The sequence below is a fragment of the Akebia trifoliata genome, chromosome 7 (genome assembly GCF_017979445.1).
Source record: "Akebia trifoliata isolate Shusen 1 chromosome 7, ASM1797944v1, whole genome shotgun sequence".
NCBI classification, from domain to species: domain Eukaryota; kingdom Viridiplantae; phylum Streptophyta; class Magnoliopsida; order Ranunculales; family Lardizabalaceae; genus Akebia; species Akebia trifoliata.
In genome coordinates this window covers 27366460-27386698 of record NC_141381.1, presented here as the reverse complement: position 1 = coordinate 27386698, position 20239 = coordinate 27366460, and the positions used below count along the sequence as shown (strand labels likewise).

At 34.4% G+C, this 20239-nt stretch overlaps 2 protein-coding genes across 2 annotated transcripts; one reads left to right on the top strand and one right to left on the bottom strand.

Moving 5' to 3' along the window:
- Positions 1-3427: 3427 nt before the first annotated feature.
- On the bottom strand, positions 3428-9634 carry LOC147398704 (uncharacterized). Its single transcript, XM_086447960.1, has 14 exons — positions 9480-9634; positions 8477-8636; positions 8073-8330; positions 7672-7846; positions 7177-7238; positions 6884-7047; positions 6699-6796; positions 5895-5953; positions 5671-5805; positions 5329-5582; positions 4864-5023; positions 4101-4176; positions 3938-3988; positions 3428-3711 (listed from the first exon to the last, which is right to left on the bottom strand). Exons 1-14 carry the CDS (start codon positions 9539-9541, stop codon positions 3491-3493), a joined length of 1935 nt encoding a protein of 644 aa, XP_086304086.1. The 5' UTR covers positions 9542-9634; the 3' UTR covers positions 3428-3490.
- A 5635-nt stretch (positions 9635-15269) lies between these two features.
- LOC147398703 (Ribosomal protein S21 family protein) lies at positions 15270-18306 on the top strand. Its single transcript, XM_086447959.1, has 2 exons — positions 15270-15642; positions 18048-18306. Exons 1-2 carry the CDS (start codon positions 15359-15361, stop codon positions 18055-18057), a joined length of 294 nt encoding a protein of 97 aa, XP_086304085.1. The 5' UTR covers positions 15270-15358; the 3' UTR covers positions 18058-18306.
- The last annotated feature ends 1933 nt before the right edge of the window (positions 18307-20239 follow it).

Genomic DNA, 20239 nt, shown 5'->3' with positions numbered 1-20239 from the left:
ACATGGAGAGGCGATATACGCGGAGAAATGGCGCCGAGGAGTTTCTTTGAGTGAAAGGCCACGTGTCACGTGTGCGTGAGAGTGCTTTTTTGCTCGAGTCGTGCTGGAGTGACTTTAGATTTACTGCGGTTTTTACATTTTTGACGTGGAGGTGCACACATAACCGTAGATTCTAGTTCCTCGCGATACGAGTTTACACATCTACGGTTATATGCGTACCTCCACGTCAGAAATGTAAAACTCGCAATAAATCTAATGTTACTCCAGCATTAGTGTTTGTGCTCCGAATCCAATAGTGGGGCAGATAATCTGTACCCGGATTTTTCTTAGCTCTCTGTAGCTTTCATCAACGGGGGAGGATGTGCCATATCAGCAAGACAGTTACATCCAGTCGTTAAAATTAAACGAATGTTGAGCGTCGATTTTCAAACACTTGAATAGGCGTAAAAAAAAAGTTTTTTTTTTTTTTTAATAGATTTATTTTCTCAAATCTGATCTAAACCATGAGCAAAAGAAGATTGACTAGTTATTTTTATTCAATCTGATGTTTTATGGACTGTAGAACAAGAGTTACAGAGGTAATAAAAATGGCGCTACAGAGGATCCAATTCCCGTCCAACAACTATTAGACATGTGGCACAAATCAGAAAAAATTTCTCTCCTGCTCACGGTGGAAAACGAAAATTTCCTAATGGAATCACCTTGTGACATTAAAAAACACGATCTAATGTCATAGGGTTGTGGAAGGGGAAATTCTATGAATTAAATTAAAAAGAAAAAAAAAATTATTTTTTACTGTTGAATTTTAATTTTAAGTTTGGGTACTTAGTAGCCATCCATTTTCAATTTTATGTATCAAGTTTGAAAAATATTTTTCTTTTAATATGTTTTTTTTCATAAAATCTAGAAGGTTATGGTGTTAGATTGACAATATGATAATACATGTGGTCTCAATGATTAATTTTAAAATTTTAAATCGTAAAATTGAAATTTTTTCTCTCTATTGTTGATGTCAATTACACCACATGTAAAACGATTGTTGGGCGGTGAGCAAATTTTCTCCCGGTCCTCTGAGCAAAAAATCATTCAGTGGGAAGAGGCCTAATGAATGTGTCTATATCCTTAATTGGTGTGGAATAAATAGCAACTCTCAAAATTTATCTCTCCTCCCAACAGGAGAAAAAGAAAATTTCTTAATCGGATCACCCTTTGGCATTTAAAAATATGATTCGATGCCATGAGGTTGTAGAGAACGAAATTCTATGAACTTAAAAAAAAAAAAAAACAAATCACCATTGAAATTTATTTTTAGATTTGGTTTCTCAGTAGCCGTTCACTTTCAATTCAATGGAAGCTCGAAATTTTTTATTTTTTTTAATATGAGTTTTTTCATAAAATTTAAAAGGTTGTGGTGTTGGATTGCTTATATGACCCAACAATTTATTTTAAGATTTGAAATCTTAAAATTAAAATTTGTGGTAGAGGATGTACGGGTAGCAAAGAGAAACTTTCTCAAATGGTTATTGGGATGTGAGCAAAAATTTCTTGTTGTTCGGGAGTACGAATTTTCTGTTAAGGAATTTCTATGCTAAACTGATGAATCAATGGCATGATGCCATGTGTATTTAAAATTACTACAAATCCAAGCTCGTAACTAGGGGTATCAATGGGTCAGTTCCGGTCTTAAAATAAGTGAAACCAGAATCACCAAACATCACGAGTACCCGTTGGCTCTAATTCTCAAGCATCGAATGGGAAAAAAATCATTATAAAAAAAATTCTTCTAAAACATTACATATTATTTACAAAGTATGAATTTAATAATATTTTGATCCACTAAATATATGCTTTAAAGACTTTTTTTTTTTAAATTTTGAAATTCATTTTTTTTTTACAAGTAATAAATTTTAGAAGAAATGACTCGTTTTAAGTTACAATATTTAGTTTATATGAAAATTTAAAAAACTTTATATAATATATGTTAATTTTAAAATATAGGAAAATCTTAAATCATAAAAAATTTAGATGTGTAATTACGTAAGGCACACTCATACAGGCTTTTTTTTTTTCCTAATGTTCCCTCAAATTTTGACTCTTCTTAACAATACTTGCACACAGGGTGACTCTATTTGCACACACGTATATGGCTCGTTGTACCCACTTACTCGCAATATCCACCTTTAAGAAAATGTCTTATCATACACACCTAATTCTATTTATTTTTTTTGTCAAGTTCTCACTACACCTACCCAAATGAGTTTTGTGTTAGTTTCGATCTATTAAAACCCATAAAACCCCCTTTTTCGGATTTATTTAGTAGCCTACAGTGTCTTTGATGACACATTTCTTGAAGTTAAGAAACGTTAAGAAACGTAACCCACGAATGGATCACTTGTGGTAACCAATCAAAATGTGGGCGAGTACTTGATGGAAGCCTCGTTAAAATCCGGTTATATTTAGATCCGTTTGGCCCCCAAACTCTATACTCTCTCTTAATCTTCTTCAGTCTATACCATCTAACGTGAGTGTATCCAAGTTTGGAAGTGCTAAACGAGACAGAAAATCAGTGGAAGAAGTGCGTGTGAAATCAGTGGTCGGAGGTATGCATTTTGGGCATTTTTTCAGATTTCGATTCTCTTATTTTATTTCCGCATTTGAGAATCAATATTTTAGATTCAGATTTATCTAACATTTCAAACACTTCTCTTTTTTACAATGTTCAGTAGCTAACTACCGATCCTAAACATAGAGAGATTCGATACTAGCATACCAAATACAAAGATTTACTTGAGAAAGTTCTAGTCAGTAGATACCTAACAAATTTGCTAAAAATGAATTACCAAACAAATTTTATAAAAAAATTTCCCAATTTTGGAAGTTTTAGTAGTGCCTTTTCTATCTTCCTTAGTGATTTATGAATGATATATTTTCTTTTATAGAGAATAAGACATTTTAAAGAAAAAATTGATAAATTACAATCCTTTTTGAAGAATTAAATATCATTCTTCACCATGGAAAACTAAATCTTCAAAACAACTGAATGTTTAGGCATATTCAGAGAAGGCCGTTCATATAATCAATTAGAAGAAATATTCGAGTTGAATGTCCTAAAAGAACGAGAAGAAGATTCAAACGAACGTAGATAGAGATGGTAAAAGCAAATATAAATACACTTTCTTCATTAACAAGTTTTGGACAGAATCGAATAAGGAACAAGATTCATTTAGCTGAACCTAAGTCTTTGGGATTAGGCTTTGTTGCCGTTGTGTTCCACTCTAAGGAACTTTTATTCAATAATTTGAATGCAGGTTCATTTATTGCAAATTTAGCTTTTACCAAGAACGGGTTTTGCACAAGTGATGGAAAATCCATACGCACCAAAGTGAATCGAGCGAAGAGTTTATCTTAATGGGAAGAAACAAGCTCATGAAATAAATCATATTAGATTGCGTGAAACTTGCTCTAAAAAAGAGGTTCTGCTCAGTATGAATTAGTTACAATTCAGGACAAATAATGCACAACCATGCGTCGCTACTTCCAGTGATATTGTTTCCTTCACAACTCCATAGTCTTTTGCACTCCATACTTCGCTGTAAGTACACGTATCTTGGTTCAAGTTTCTACCTGGGAGCACCTTAGCCAAATCCGACATCTTTGCAGAAATTATCGTTTTTCCAGGGTTTAGGTTGAAAAAAGCAACGTATATTTCTCCTATACAAAAAGAAAGAAATCAGAACGATTGAAAATACATAAAAGGAATATAAGTAGACACCTAAATTTCACCCAAAACAAGAATGGTGTGAATTTTGATTAATTTATTCTTATTAGTTAGTATGGTAAGAGTGATGCCAAGGATGATCCGAAACATTTTAACTTTAGCAAAGACCAAGATTATCTTTTCAGACAAAGAAAAATTGGGAATCTTAGCAAATCAAACCTTTTCTTCCAGTTGCAATCCAAGAACGAATTCCACCGGAATTGGCATTAGCTGCATGAACAATCAATCAGTTATTTAAAAGCATTAGCTTTCAAATATGTTTTTTTTTCTTTTTCTTTAGAGAGGGTAAGATTTTATATATTTGTAACTTGATATCGATCACCTTTTGCTGCCTTCACAGTTGCACATAGTCCAGAGTAGCTGTTCATTAAGGTCCCATCTACCTTTAGTTCCCACATCTGCAAAGTGTAGGACATGTTAAATGTCATTCTATGAATATAACTTTCGAAAAGAAAAAAAAAATCCAGACCTCATACCAAGAAAAGGTAAACATGGTCAAATGCAAAATATTGAAAAAACAAAGGAAAAAAGTTAGAATTGTATAACAACGAGGGGCCCACATGAAATCGAGTATGTGGAACTCATTTTGTTCAAGCTATTAGAAAATGACTCCTTGAGACGGGCTTAGAGGATTCCGCTTTGAGACTCTAAGAATATTTAAATTCTGGAATGCTCATAAACGACTCCAAATTACTTTTTTCAAAGGATGCATAGCTTACTCCTTTAAATTGAGGCATAATTCACAGTTTCAGGCTTGGTTTCTTCTATGACCTGCATATTTTGCTTTATTGTTTGCATTGTTATAGCAAAAGATTGGGCCTAGAAATTTCTAGTTAACTAATCATAATGTTGCTTGCATGTTCTTTAGCATTGATCGCTTCATTCCATAAAGATTAAGTTTGAATCAAAACCAATACCCAACTCATTGAAGGAAGCCATGTTATAAAACTTTGCTGCTTGTGATAATAATCATCAGCAAGGCTTTCCAGTTAAATTAATGGAGACCCAAAGTGCATAGAAACTACCTCTCAAAGTAGTCTTTGAAATTAAAAGGTTGGGTACCTTGGGTAGAAGTAGATAGATACCTGATTGGCATCCCATCTGCACGGGGAAAATGAAGTGCTCTTCAACTCTCGAGAAGTAAGCTTTCGCTTTGGAGATGCATCCAAGCAAAACTTCATCGAGTCTGATGCTAATAAATGAAGCTTTCCTTGGTATTGTTGTTTGTAGACCATCTCTTCATCCCTACATCAACATAAAATAGAGTGACTTTGGTAAAAATAAATAAAAGCAAGAAGAGCAACAATAATATTCATAATAACGTTCATGTCTTGAGCTTAACAGAGATAAGGTCGTTGAAATAAACGAGTCGTTAGATTCAGAAACACAAAATTAAAACCAGTTGCATTCAAGGAAATTTATAAATGACTCCAATAGGAAGAGTTAAATGGCAAAATAAGATTCATGTTGCCCACCCAAGCCATTGGAATAAAGTATAGAAGATGATGATGATGATGGTTAATGAAAAACTTTAAACAAGGATTCCGTACGATGTTGAGAGAGGTTTTCTCTTGTATAGGCAAAATGGCCGTCTATATTTTCTTCCAAAATTATCTTTCCAGCAGGTCCGTTCAAGCTCTTGGTCAAGAACTTCAATACTCCAACCTTTCGCCTTGTGATTTTTGCAACTAGTGAGACCCAGAACATGTGTATCCAATGTATTCATTTCCTTTAGATTTGTAGATCGACGGGTCCAGATCAAATTATCATTTCTGAGACCATTAGTTCCAGTGATGTACAGAAACTGAAAGAAACAATAAAGAAGATATGATGTTGTGGACTTCCGATTTGTTTTCAAAGAAAGCTCTAACATGGAAAATTGGGAAACATACCTCCATGTTGGTCATGCTAAAATAATTTATTTCAAGCAAGGTAGGATTTGTGATGATAGTATAAGTGATCTCATCGAGCTTCCTCAGGTCTCCTCCAAACATGAGAGGAGACTTAGCCATAGACCATAGAGTCATCTGTTGACACAAAATTTGTATTGTTGCAAAACTGCAATTATGTAAAATATATATCACAAACTTTCTAGTTAGAAATTGTGTCTACACACCTGAGTTCTCTGCTCATCAAGACTGAGTCTACATTTTCTGTGAGGACCTTCATTTGATCCTGGTAAATATAGAAAGATGAAAGCTAAATGAGGCTTTCCAGTTGTTCATGCAAGGTAAGTTTCCCTTGTGAACTTCTTAAACCTCTGCCTAAAAAATTTTCAGGCATAAAATAATTCGTTGGTGCATAAACATGTGAAGGATATAATTTCACTAAAGAATTTTAGTTTCAGTCAAAGAAAGTGTGACTAATTTATCTTATGTTTGTTTCAAGAGTCCAGGATATGTGTATGGGTCAAGATATCTTAACATACCATTTTTGTTACATATAAAAACACCATCCTGACTGAACATCTTGAAAAACTATGGTCAGGATTGATGCTCTGATGTAGCAGCAAAAAGTGACATTTTCTATGGCACTATACTGACCACTGCTTTCGAGATGTGAATCCAGGATGGTGTGTTTTTCTGTTTCAAACGGTGTATCAACAGCCCTATAATAACAGCTTTATTGATCACTCATGATACCCACAGGAGAGAGAGAGAGAGACAGTTGAGGGACGAATTTTGTCGGGCTAATCTATATAACAGATCCGTGATGCCTAGAATTGACATCCAAAATCCTGCCTGATGGTGGGGAGTGGGGACCATACACAAAGTTGATCAAAATAACAGTTTAATAGAAAGGACCAAAATTTTCAAATTTAATTCAACTTTTCACAAGGTTAGGAATGCAAGGATGGACTGATTTATTGTGATGATGATCTTCACGATATGGGCAATTCAATGTGTGCCAGGTCAATCACCTGGATCGGTAAGCGTCCCCAATGGTAGCATATCTAAGTCAGGCCATGACCTTCCTTGCAAGCCCTTAGCTCCTATCATATTAGAAGTAGCAAAGTCCCTGACGCACAAGTATATATGAGATGTAAAACAAAAAAACTCCTTAGTTTTGAAATATCTCGAATTGAATTGAAGAACACTAGTATACCTCGTTACATTAAAATGAGCTGACACATCCCCCCATGTATCCCAATCATCCCCGGTTATCCTATACATGTTCACAAGGGAACTTATATCCTTGGCCATGGTTGGTGTCGCACTAGTTCCCGGAGAGAGAGAATACAATATAGGGCGGCTGAGCTCATTCAAAACCTGCACAAGGGTTCTCTATGGATCATCTTTTCTGTATGTAGTTTCCTCCATGACTCAGTCAGCTCCTAATCAAATATCTTAACTTTAAAACTACTATTGCGATAGAAAAACAGAGTTGTCATAGTGTACCTCTGACACTATGCTTATCTCATTAACATCCAAGTCATCACCAAAGATGCAATCATGCTTCACTGCGTGAAAACCAGAAAAAATAAAAAATAATCAACATTTACGAAATTAAAATTTGACCCACCAAAATCAGATGATAATTCAAAAAATATTTTGTCATATTGTGATCACAGAAGCATATGAATAGACTTATATTGTGGTACACACATATTACCATGTTATTCAGCATTACAGAAGGTTACAGGATCCGTCAAGGGATTTATCTGTGATAGAAATATGTGACTTAATATGGCTTGTATGTTCAGGTGTATATCATCGTACTTTTCTTTTATGGGTAAGCTGACCTTGAACCCACAACCTCAAAGTTACTATGCAATGTGTCAAACCAACTGAGTTATGCGTCTAAGCCCTTATATCATAATAATTTACTATGTGCATCAGCAATTAAAAAAAAACACAAACAACGCAAATCTCCAATTGGCAATATCGAATTACCGAAATCTACACCCCAGTCGGCATATTGTTGATACAGAGACCTCAAGAAGGCCTTTCCAGCTCCCAATTTGGTATCCACACTCATGAAACCATGTGACATCCAAGCACAAGCTCTTTCTCTCAGCCCTATATCTTTTGCCCACCATTGTCGTCCAGACTCCTCATAGGCATGTCCCTAATAAAATCACAAACAAAAGTTCAAAAATAAATCTTAGTTCTAATTAAGGTTGAGAATCACAATATTGATTTCACTTGTTCAATTCCCCTTTTTTTAACTTGTTTTGGCTTTGCTCCAAAAGTTTCATCGGTGAGTACAACTAGGAAATTCTTTATGAATGTTTAACCATTGAGTTACAAAAGGAAAGTAAGAGATTGCAATTAATGATCGGAAGGAGAAAGACCGTGGTGATGTCCAGGATGGGAGTGTTTGCATTGACTGCCTGTGTACTTATTCCTCTCATGACATGAATCCCAAACTTCAAACCCATAGCATGTACTTTGTTGGCTACTTCAGTGAACCCTTTCCCATCCCTAGAAGAGGGCCATCTTCCAGGGTCAGGGATAACCCTTCCCCATTGGTCAATCACATCGAATCCAAGTGAATCTGTGTACGCACCTTCCACCTTCCTCCTATACCATAGGTAGTCCACCACAACATACTGCAAAGAATTGAATAAAAGAAAACAAAGAAGCAATTACATCTCATGTGGAAAGAGTCTCAATCCTCTCTCATATTGCAATATATACAGTCTTAAATACAAATTGGCCCAAAAAAAAAAAAAAAATCAAATTTACTATTTCTAACCTGATACCCATGAGTGAGTAGCCTCTTAGAAATGATATCTGCATTTTGGAGGAATTCTTCTTCAGAGATAATCCATGAAAAGGAATCATATGAGTTCCAACCTCTAGGAGGGAAATTGGCATGCTCGTCTTGCCCCTCGGATGAAGCCTCAAATAATTCCCTGAAATGGGCATTCTTTTTTACTTTAATTTCACAAGACTGATTGATTCAACAACTAAAATCCTAGGCATCAATGTCACAATTGTATAAACGTATAAATAAGTAAAGAACAAGCAAACTAATTCTACGCAAATGGGTATGCTTTATTCATCCTCTATGTAATGAATCTGAGGAATTCAGCCATTACGATCGTATAAACCTTTTGTTGCAAAACAATTGGAACGGGATATTTCATTCCGTATCAATTTGATCAACCAGATCAGTTCAGAAGCCAATCTCTTAACTATAGGAAAAATTTTGTTAAATTGGTTTAGTTTTTCTCCTCGTTTTTTTTCAATGAAACTAATCATTTTAGCTACTAAACTCCTTTGATCACAATTAATAATAATAATAATAATGCTGAAAATTGTTTCCTGAAATGGGTATATTATATTCCATATTAATTTCATGATAACAGATTCAGCTCATAAACTTTGAAAAATAAGCAAATAAATAAATAAAAAATGCTGCAAATAGTTTTCTGAAATGGGTATTTTATATTCCTTATTAATTTCATGATAACAGATTAATTCAACTAAAAAACTATGTAAAATAAATAAAGAAATAAATGCAGATAATTTCCTTAAATGGGTATTCTTTAAAACTCCTCATTAATTCCATGAGAAGGTAAATTTAGCATCTATGATACCAAATTATCTTGAAATTATTAAAAAATATAATTTCCAAGATTGGGCGTTTGCATCTCATTCATGATCTCAATGAATGTTTAATTTTGCTAGACATTTCGCATAAGAAAGGAAAATTTTAAAATAAGAGCAAATTGGGGGAGAAGAGAAACAGAAACCTTTGAAGAACAAAACTACAGAAGACAAAGAAGAATAGAGAGCCCAAACGGATCACTTTCATGGCTACAGGTTTTGCTTTTCAGACATTGACGAGTGTGATTAAGTGATTTATTTGCTTTGAAGTGACGATGAATTTAGACAGCGTTAAAGAATTTAACGGCGTCAGTAACGATTGATTGATATAGATACCTACGTTTTGGTGAATATTTGAGAAACACCCCTATGTTTTAAAACTGATGAGAACGTGCGTTCTTGACCTTGGTCTTCAGTTGATGACTAATAGAAAATGTCATAAATACCTCCATTTACAACATTCAGCCAAAAACCATTGCTTTTATTCCCAAATTCATCTATCTTCAACCTTTAGGTTTTATCTATTTAAGTCTCAAGAAAATATAAGGATTTTTGGAGAGGCAGAAGATGATGGCATTTTTGGTAGAAAAATAAAGGATTATTGTTAAAGTGAGGTTGAAAATAATGGCTTTAACATGAGTAACTTGTAGATGGACAATTTTGAAAAGAAAAAAAAAATAAAGAATTTTTGGTTAAGGGTGGGGGGTATTTAAGTAATATAAAATTTTGGATAAAAAAAATCAGAGGTTAAGGTGAGGTTGAAATGGATGGATTCAAGATGAAGTTGAACCATTTATGTCCTTTTACATTAGTCCATTAGAGAAGATCAAGGTCAAAGCACAATATCAACAGTCTGAAAACATAGAGATGTATATCTAATATTCACAAAAAATCCGGGATGTGTACCTAAATAAACCAACTGTTTCTGACTTGTTTTGATTGATGTCTGAACCTCATATAACGACAAAATAACAACCATAAAATTTTATGTAGCCGACTAGTTAAGATACATCATGAGTTATTTTTACGTGGGCCCACATGAAATGATTGCTAATAAGGATTATGGATTACAGCCTTGGAGTTATCAAAACGGTTTCATGGGCCCGACACGTTCAGCAAAGAACCGCGTTTGAATGTTGTGTTGGTAAATAAAAAATCATGTTCTTTGAGACAACTTTGCTGCAATTCTAAGTTATTCAACTTTTTGTTGAATCACTTTAATGAGCATTTTGATTGCACAATTGGTCGATTGGTGATAGTGTTTAGAAAAAGTTATTTTTTTCCCCAACTCTGAAGGTTTTGGCTCAATGGCAATTTCGAACCAATAAATGGTTGAAAGTTCTTATGTCTTGAGTTCGATATTTAATATGAGTATTAAATTCTTCGAGGCCATGCACGAGGGTGCACCCTCACTAACTTACACGGTGCGTGTGATGTATGAGCGTTGCAAGTACCCAAGGGAAGGGAGGGACCCATACGACTTGGCCCAAATTCTAACTCTAGCTCTTCTGGTCCCACAATTGACCGTAAGTTCAAATAACCCCATCATCAAAACAAAAAAAAGTCTCCAAATTTAAAGAAAATGTAGGGGTATATTTGGTGAATAAATAAATTTTGCCTGAGAATTGTGTGTGTGTGTGTGTGTGTTTTTTTTTGAATCATGATAATCTGATTTAGCCACGAGGCATACTCAATCGACACCCTTGATGTGATAGACTTGGGAATCGTAGATCTACTCTCCTTGAGGTACAAAATAATGATTCATCGTAAAAGGTGCAAGTTTATATCCCGAGGAGAGCAGATCTACGGTTCTCGAGCCTGTCACATCAAAGGTGTCGATTAATTACACATGACTAAGTCAAATTATCATAACTCTTTTTTTTAGTTGCTAGTAATTTAAAAGTGCTCAAAGAAAGTTATAAGATAGAAGAGAAATTTTATTCTGAATTGAAAATTTGGAATATTTTTTAATATCCTGTTGAAATTAAATTTAAGAGTGCTTTCATTGGGGACTGCTCTATTTGCATCATCACTTTATGCTTAGTGTACCCACTTTCTTCTATACATCCCACTCCAAAATATGTTTTAATTGGGTGCAGTCATTACAAACGGTGGGTGCAAATAACTTCCATTTTTCACGATTTAAAGACAAATTGCACTTGGGCACATAAAATACATAGCCAAGGCTTGAAGACCAAATATAGATGTCATGATCACTTTGGTCCTTGGAGAGCAAGTCATTCATTTCTTATTCATTTGGAGGCTTTTGAAGGCAAATTTATAATATAGCATATGTCCACTATTTATTTAGGGATTATCCTTATTTTTGTTATTCTCTTGAGTATTGATTTCTTATGGAAAAAGAGAGAAGAAGTTTAAAATAATTCTTGATTTTCAAATTAAATATAATAGAAAATATTACTTAAAATTCAACCCTCTAAATTCTAACAATTTCCATTAACATGCTCTCATCGACCTTTATCTTGTTTAATAGACAAATGAAAATGACTTAACTTCCCTTAGAGGAGGACTCAGAGAATTTCACTTGCAGGGTTAAATTAATTATTTGAAGATGAAAATTAAAATATAAAAAAATTCATATTAAGATGATTTTAGAAATCGATTTTCTTTAGAAAACAAAAGGATTTAGAAGAAAAATCTTAAAATAGGAGAAATGATGGTTACTTGGCCTTTTGTAACTCAAATTCTCAGAGTGAAGAAGTGGATAAGATGAATAGAGTACAAACCCTAACAGTTAGTCCCATGTCATTTTAACCAAAATAGCCTTTATTTAAAAAAAACCCTAAAATTACTGAGTAAAATTGCCTTGACTAGGTAAGTTCTAAAATTATGATTTGTTGAATCACGTAACAAATTAGTGAAACTGTGAAAGAGTTTTTTCTGCCCATGTCTTATATTCAAAAGAGTCCAGCTTTATTAACTGAGTAATATTTCAAATCTTAATAAAGGTCGTTGAGCTCATCTTGTGACATAAAAAACATGAGCAGATGCCAATGGATGTGGAGGAAAAAATTATATGAACTTAAAAATAAAAAAAATAATAATAAAAACTTAGAATTTTTTTTTTTTACTGTTAAATTTTAATTTTAAACTTAGGAGTTCAATGGGAGTCCAGTAGCCATCCATTTTTAAAACTGTGTATCAAGCCCCAATTTATTTATTTATTTTTTATTTGAATCTTTCCATGAAATCTGAAGGGACATGGTGTTGGATTGCCAATTTGGTAATGATTTCGACTAACTTTACCAAGGATCCTTGGGCTCACCTTGTGACATCCAAATACATGATCCAATGCTTCAGGGTTGTAGAGGAAAAAATTCTATGAACTTTGAAGCAAAAATTTTCCCAAAAAAAAAACTGTTGTATTTTGATTTTAAGTTTGAGAGTTAGGTGGAAGTTCAGTAACTGTCAAATTTCAAAACCTTGGATCAAGATCAAAAGAAATTCTTTGTTGAAAAAAAAAATGATCTTTGTTTTTCAATGAATTTGAGAGGATTGTGGTGTTGGATTGCTGATGTGGTAATCCATTTGAGCAAAAGAAATTCTTTGTTGAAAAAAAAAAATGATCTTTGTTTTTCAATGAATTTGAGAGGATTGTGGTGTTGGATTGCTGATGTGGTAATCCATTTGAGCTTTACGATCCTTAGTAAGATTTGAAATTTTACTAGGTTAATAGGAAAAGTGTTTTCCTACATAAAAATAAAGTGTTCCTATTGTCACACCAACTTTTATTAACAACACCTAAGATGTGGGTTACTTCTTTGGTGATTTACATATGAATTATGGTGCTTTTAGCAAAAGTTGGTGTGGCAATAAAATCTCTCTAAAAATATTTTGTGTGGCCACACAACCGTCCCAAATTAGTTTAGTCTGTGCAACTGTGAAATAATTTTTTTTATTCAAGATTCTACGTATAAAAAATATTGTGGGGGGCACACATCACGCTCATGTAGTTCAGCTATTGCAGCCCTTGAGTTTGTAATGGAAGCAAATCCTTAGTATCACACTTTTAACGATTAAAAAAATGCCATGTCATCGATACAATTAGATCCCACACTTAAAATCTTGGGAGTTCACTAGTCATTCATTTTTAAAGACATGAATCTGAAGAAAAAAAAAATATTTTTGATTTTGATATATATTTTTTGAATTAGATCTAAGTCATGATCACAAGAGGGTTGAGATGTTATTTATTTATTTATTTTTTTTAAATATAACTCTCTCTCATCCGTTAAAATTGTGGTACAAGAACCAGGTGATATAGAGGATTCGCTTCCGTTGATAAGCTTCAAAAAAAAAAAAAAAAAAAAGAATTCTAAATTTTTTGTAAGGAACCATTTGAACTTAACAATCCTTAATAAGATTTGAAATTTTACTAAGTTAGTAATAAAAGTGTTTTCTTATATAAAAATATAGGATTTCTATTGCCACACAAATTGTACTAACAACACTCAAGATGTGTGTTAATTTTTTTTGGTGATTTCTTATGAATTAGGGTGCTTTTAGTAAAAGTTGGTGTTGCAATAAAATCTCTCTTAAAAATATTTTGTGGAGGCCACACAACCGTCCACGTGATATACTCAAAATAATCTCCTGACATGGCATGTTCTAGAACCATAGATTTTATGTCTCAGGATACAAATATGCACATTCCCATAAATATGTGCATTTGTGTATCCCAAGAAGTAAAGATCCATAGTTCTATAACATGCCACATCAGAAAAGTATTTTGAATATGCCACATGAGGGAGTCAAAAAAATCATTACTCTTCTTTTAAATGAGAAAGAGGGATTCTATTGCCTCACCAAATTGTACTAGGAACACCCTAACTCATATGATATGAAGAATAATTAGCACAAATCTTGAGATGCTCTTAGAAAAGTTGGTGTGTCAATAGAATCTCTCTTGAAAATAACATGGGATATGGTCTGAATTTTAAAACAGTGGGAGTAAAGATTGTCTGATTCAAATCGGATTAAATCTAGTTTTAGAATCATAAATAGTTAGTCTTAGGAGTGCACGTTGGATCGGGTCAAACTGCAAATCAAATCAAATCAAAGCATTTTAGATTGGGTTGGTTCAATTTTAATGTGTTTTGATTCGATTTTGGGTTGTAAAAAAAAAATCGATTGATTAAGTTTAATTCTCGATTTAAGAGTATCATAAAACCGAACATTTCCATCATTCCATGGGAAGCATATATGGTTCTAATTTGTCTTAAGTTACTTTTCAAGGTTAATGTATCAGTTTTGACGATGGTTTTGAGTTTTGTTTGATGGAGCTTCATATTAAGAACAAGTTCAATCTTGGTGATAAAATCGGTAGTGGGTTGTTTGGGGAACTCTATTTTTATTTGGGTTCATTGTTTTTCTCCCTTCTAGTTTTGATGTTTTTCTTTGTTAATTTATGATTTTTTTTCTCTTTTTTAGGAAATTTAATTGGTGAATTAGCTTGCTTTCGTAGGTACAGATGTTCAGACAAATGAGCACGTCTCCATTAAGCTTGTAAATAGCCTTTTTGTTTTTGTTTTACTATCCCACGTGGCAAATTCAATGGACTACCTTGACATGACAAGTTTGGAATAGTTGATCTGCGCTTTGTTTTTGTTTTACTATCCCACGTGGCAAACACAGTGGACTACCTTGACATGAAGTTTGGAATAGTTGATCTGTGCTTCTCGAGATATACGGCTGCACTTCCTCACAAAAATGTATTCCGAGGGAAAGGTGTATCGCGAGGAGTGCAGATCTATATGGTTCCCAACTTTATCATTAGGGTAGTCGATTGAGTACGTGGGTAGTTAAATTATCACTAACTCTATAGATGTGTTTCCTCGTGATACGAGTAAAAAGCATTAACGATTATGTATACAGATCATCACGACTCTTTCGATTTTGGATTTGTAGGACCGAACCATGTGCACCGCACCCCCTAGTTAGTCTCACTTCTTGGCAAGACCGACGAAAAAAATAAAAATCCCCAAATAGAACCAAAACCCTAGAAATGAATTCGATAACGAGGCATGTATCGGTCTTCTCTAGAATCCCAATGTTGCAGCAATGGCGAGGGATCAAAGTGGAAGTACGAGACGGAAACCTAGACCGGGCATTGAATTTGATGGAGCGTAAAATGATTTCGAGCGGTGTAGAAAGGCTGATAAAGGCCCAGCAAACGCATCACCTCAAGAACTCTGAGAAACGCATCTTAGCTCGCAAGAACCTCGAGCGCAAGATCAGATCTCAAGATCTCGCCCGTAAACTCCAATCCATCCTCATCAAGAAAGTCAGGTACATTGTTTCATACAACCTCTCTCACGAATCACGATCCTTCAATCCTAATTTTGTTTAATTTTCGTTGTTGATTCGTTTTCGTATTTTATCTCTAGATTCACAATTTATTTCTACTCAGAATTGCATTAATTCATGAATTATTAGGCCATAAGAGAACCCTTTCCAGGTATCAGATTTTTTATGGACATTGCTCGCAATCGATTTAGCTGTTTTAAACACTGCTATGATATTAGTTACAAAGCACAGAGATATCTTGAATATTTACCAAAATGTAGAGGGATGTCTAAATCATCTATTTTTTTATATTAAAAAATAGTTTTATGCGTGGGTAGGGTGAGCAACCAGATCAAAGGATAGTCACAAAATTCTTCTAATTATTTAGAAAATAGAATTCTTCAAATGATGGACTTGTTGATTAAATTGACGAATCAAGATCAATGATTCATCAATCATAAAATGTGATAACATTTTTACACTTCAACCTAATTTTTTTTAAGGTTAAGATAGGATTTTTTTTTTGGGAAGTTGAAGTGATGGTTTTAGTAAGAAGCACAAAAACATCAATTTATATATTCCTTGAAAAAATTTCCTTTTTTTTTAAACAAATTTATTCAAATTAACCGATTTGAAGCCCCACCGAATGATTAGTGAATCCAGTCCTTTGCTACTGTGGCTCAAAGGGGGCATGTAATCAATTTGGAAAAAATAGGGGTTTATCTCAAATAGTACCCAATGAAGAGGTGTGTCTAAAATTGTGGGAGAGGGGGCAACTCTGTAAAAGATGGAGCATATCATCATTTGGAATACACAAGAGGTAGCTAAAATATTCATCATAGAGGGATTTTTAATAAAATTGAGAATGGGCAAGAACTTCAGAAATAAGAGCGTATCTCAAATATTCTCATAAGCCTAAGGGTATATCTAAACTAACCATGAAGTTGAAGGGGGAAACTGCCCCCTCTTGCCCCGTGGCTCCGCCCTTGGTTCCCGTCATCTCTATATCCTTATTACTCATCCTCCTACGTCTCTTCACAACGCTAACCTTACTAGTTAGGGCTGCAACTTGGGCAGGCTAATCCGAACTTAACCCGATTGATGGGCAAGCCTGAGCTGGGTTATATGGAAAATGAGTTGAGTCTGGGCTAGGAAATCTCAACCCAAATTGAGTTTGGGTTGAGGCTCCGACCTCCGGGCAACCCAACTCAACCCGAACCCGACGCTATATATTTACATATAAATATTTTTATTTATTTATTTAAAAACAATAGTTTTCTCTTCCTAAATATATTTGTAAAACTAAGAAAAAAAATTTATTATTGATTTTTCTTTCTATATTTAAATTTATTGCTACATATGTTTAAGTATAGTATTTTACAGATTTTTAAGATTAAGAGTCGTTCTTATATAAATTTTGAAGAGAGAAAAATGAGTTCAACCTGCCCAAAGTTGCCTAATTTGAAAATGAAATTAGGCTTGCTCAAAATTACCTTAACTTGGGCTGACCTGAGCTCAACACGATTTTTTAAGCTCAATCTTGGGTTGAGCTTGGGTTAATGAGCTCTAACTCGAAGGTCAGGTTGAGTTGAGCTCAGGCTAAGGGTTCTACAACTTGGGTTGAGCCTGGATTGACCGCCCAACCCTCCCAGGTTCAGCCCTATTACTAGTAAGATCACCATCCGTCTGGTGATCCCAATCTCACTTCTCAACCATAAGCTTGCCAAACTCAAAGGTTCACTAATCTCCTCAAGTCTTCCAACAAGGCCTCAGGCCCACAAGAAGATTTTCCATACGTAATGGTCTTAAACTCTCCACTACTTCCCAAACCACCACATCCTGTATCTGTCCTATAATCTTCATCACACTTTCCCTGAACAACTCACTGAATTTGGCCCCGGAAACACTATATTATGCTTCAAGATATGATGCTCAACATTCTTTGGTTAAGGTTGCTACCATTTACCAATTGACTCTTCACAAAGAAGTTACAAACTGGGTAGGGTGGGGTTGGGGGAGAGACGATCAACGTTCGTCAGTGAAACTTGCAACATTTACTAACTTGATTCTTCACCAAGAAGATACAAACTGTGGTAACTGCTCTTTGTTCACTTTGGTAGATGGGAACCAACTCTATCCAATGGAATCTTGCGATGCTAACTTACTTTGACGTAACTATTAGATGTTATCATGGAGTCAACTCGAATCTCCAGTTACCCAGCCTCAAAAGACTAAGTTTGCCTTCCCAATGGATTTGATTTCACTACTAGCTACTATTTCTTACGTTATAGAAAGAAACCAATATTCTTGTTTTTTGCATGAAATGGTGAGACATAACATCCTTGTGTTTGTGCAACAATTCTTTGAGATGGCATGTGCATTGATGTATTTGGTTGGAAATGCTGCAGGGGTCTTTGAGAACAGCTTTGAAGTAGAAGCTTGAATGAGACTGCTTTACTTGATGAGTTACAAAGAGGGTCTCTGCATGGTGCTATTAATTTCACAAGTTTGTTTCATGTTATTTTAGGTTTACATATGAACTGCTCCCTACTTTTTTTTTTGTGCAAACATTCCTGCTGTTTCCCATTTTGGTTGTAGTCACCATACACAAACATATTCCAATGGTTCTTTATGAAAGTGTTCAAAACTATATATTTTTTGAGACCATACTTATCACATAGACCTTTCTTGTTCATGAGATGAGCCAGTGAATTTATTGTGAATCACCAGATTATGTGTATGTATTCCCATGATGAGTCTGAACAAAGAATGCCCGTGTTTTAGGCCTACCTAGGCTGCAGAAAATGAACTGGCGCTTTCTTTGGAAAAGGAGTGTTGAAACAACGAGACAGATTTTTTGGTGAATTTTGCAAGAGTATGTCTTGTTCCCAGGTGTCCAATCTCAACAAAACGTCTTGAAATGCATCTCTGTAAGGCACAAATTGTTAAATTATCTCATAGTTTACTAGCTATTATTTCCCATTGAATGTTATTGTTAAATTGGCTCGGAAGTCTTTCGGTAATGGTTGCAAAGTCTGAGCAAGTCTTATTCATCAATCATCATCTAGGCATTGTACAGCACAAATGACAATAACAGCAGCTAGGCTCGTACTGTCAGCATCCTCACCAACTTTGCGAATCCAAACAAAACATTTACATGGGCTTCGGCAATAAATGATTCCTGTAAACATTCAGGCCACCAAACGAGTTATAGGTTTTCACCAGCAAGCAATCCCTAAGGTTTCCATATAAATGTACACTCTTCGGGGATATATATATTTTGAGGGGGTTGGTATTTGTGGGCTAATGGTTATGACCTTCTGTTTTACAAGAACTTCGCTATTTTACACACCCTAAGAGGTTTGATGACCGTTGATGCTTAGGACAAATCACTCCCAAGAGGGGTATTCCATTACCAAACCAACTTACACTCCTCTTTATGCCCTCCGCCCCATCTTCGGGTTGATTAATCTTCATATTTGCATAAATCCAAGCTTCAAGAATCACTATTCTTTTAAAACCAATCGGGCAACAACATATCTTCTACCTATAACCTATATAAAAATAAAATGTTCGGATGTTTTTTTGTCTTTTAGTGAGATTATCATGTCATCTCTGTTAATAATTCTTAATAATATTAATTATCCCTTCTTCTCCATTCTCTTTGACTACTACCGTTTTAATTGCTTCTCTTTGACAGCAACCGTTGCAACATTCCCTCACGTATCTTTTTGAGAGATCAACCAAAGTCATATGACACCTCTTCGTCTTCTCCATCTCTACACATTCTCTGCAAATCTATTGATTAAATCATGAACTAAATTGCTTTCATAAACTAAATCAAGTCTCTCTACACCTTCTCTGCAGATCTATTGATTAAATCATAAACTAAATTGCTTTCATAAACTAAATCAAGTCTCCCTCCGCGACTTATCTTTAATCTTTATCTACCAAGGGATATGCAATGACTGAGGTAAAGCAAACTCATTCTTCTTTCTTATTATTATTTGAGGAATCGTCAGAGAATATATTCTCTTTCAAATTTGTTATCATTGTTACTTGATTTTTGCATGTTGATCTTTGAATTGTTTCCAATTCTGTTTTTTTTTTTTTGTTTGTTTGTTTGTTTGTATATCTTTGTTAAATGAAACTTAACTGATCACTTTGGTGTTCTTTGACTTGCATTTTCAATTCCTCTCAATGAAGCTTTCTTCGGTTAGTCCCATGTTCTATGAATTTGATGTAGATTTAGATGACTTCATGCATAAATCAGAGGTATTATCTACCTACCCCTCTGGTTTTCAATTTCTTTTTTTTGTTATATTTTGGTCATTTTTATTTCATTGTGAAAGCTGATGGGCTCTTCGTTTCTAATACGAAATTTCAGAAACAAAATAACTTGTTCTCACCATTTCCATCTTTGCAACAATCCATTCCTACACCATCAACAGCTTTTGCTGGTACTACAACCACCTTCCACGACAAATAACTACCCTCTTCTACATAACTCAGTTGCTCTTTCACTTCATTAGGGACAAAGGCCAAATTCATTCTCAGGTATTACAAAACTCCCAATCAACCCCCTATATCTTGACTTAAA

Excerpts from the sequence above, each read along its gene's own strand:
- LOC147398704 (XM_086447960.1), bottom strand. The coding sequence starts at position 9,541 with ATGAAAGTGATCCGTTTGGGCTCTCTATTCTTCTTTGTCTTCTGTAGT. Across the intron at positions 4,177-4,863 it reads GCAGATGGGATGCCAATCAG|ATGTGGGAACTAAAGGTAGA; the intron begins GTATCTATCTAC and ends TACACTTTGCAG. Across the intron at positions 3,712-3,937 it reads GATTGCAACTGGAAGAAAAG|GAGAAATATACGTTGCTTTT; the intron begins GTTTGATTTGCT and ends CTTTTTGTATAG.
- LOC147398703 (XM_086447959.1), top strand. The coding sequence starts at position 15,359 with ATGAATTCGATAACGAGGCATGTATCGGTCTTCTCTAGAATCCCAATG.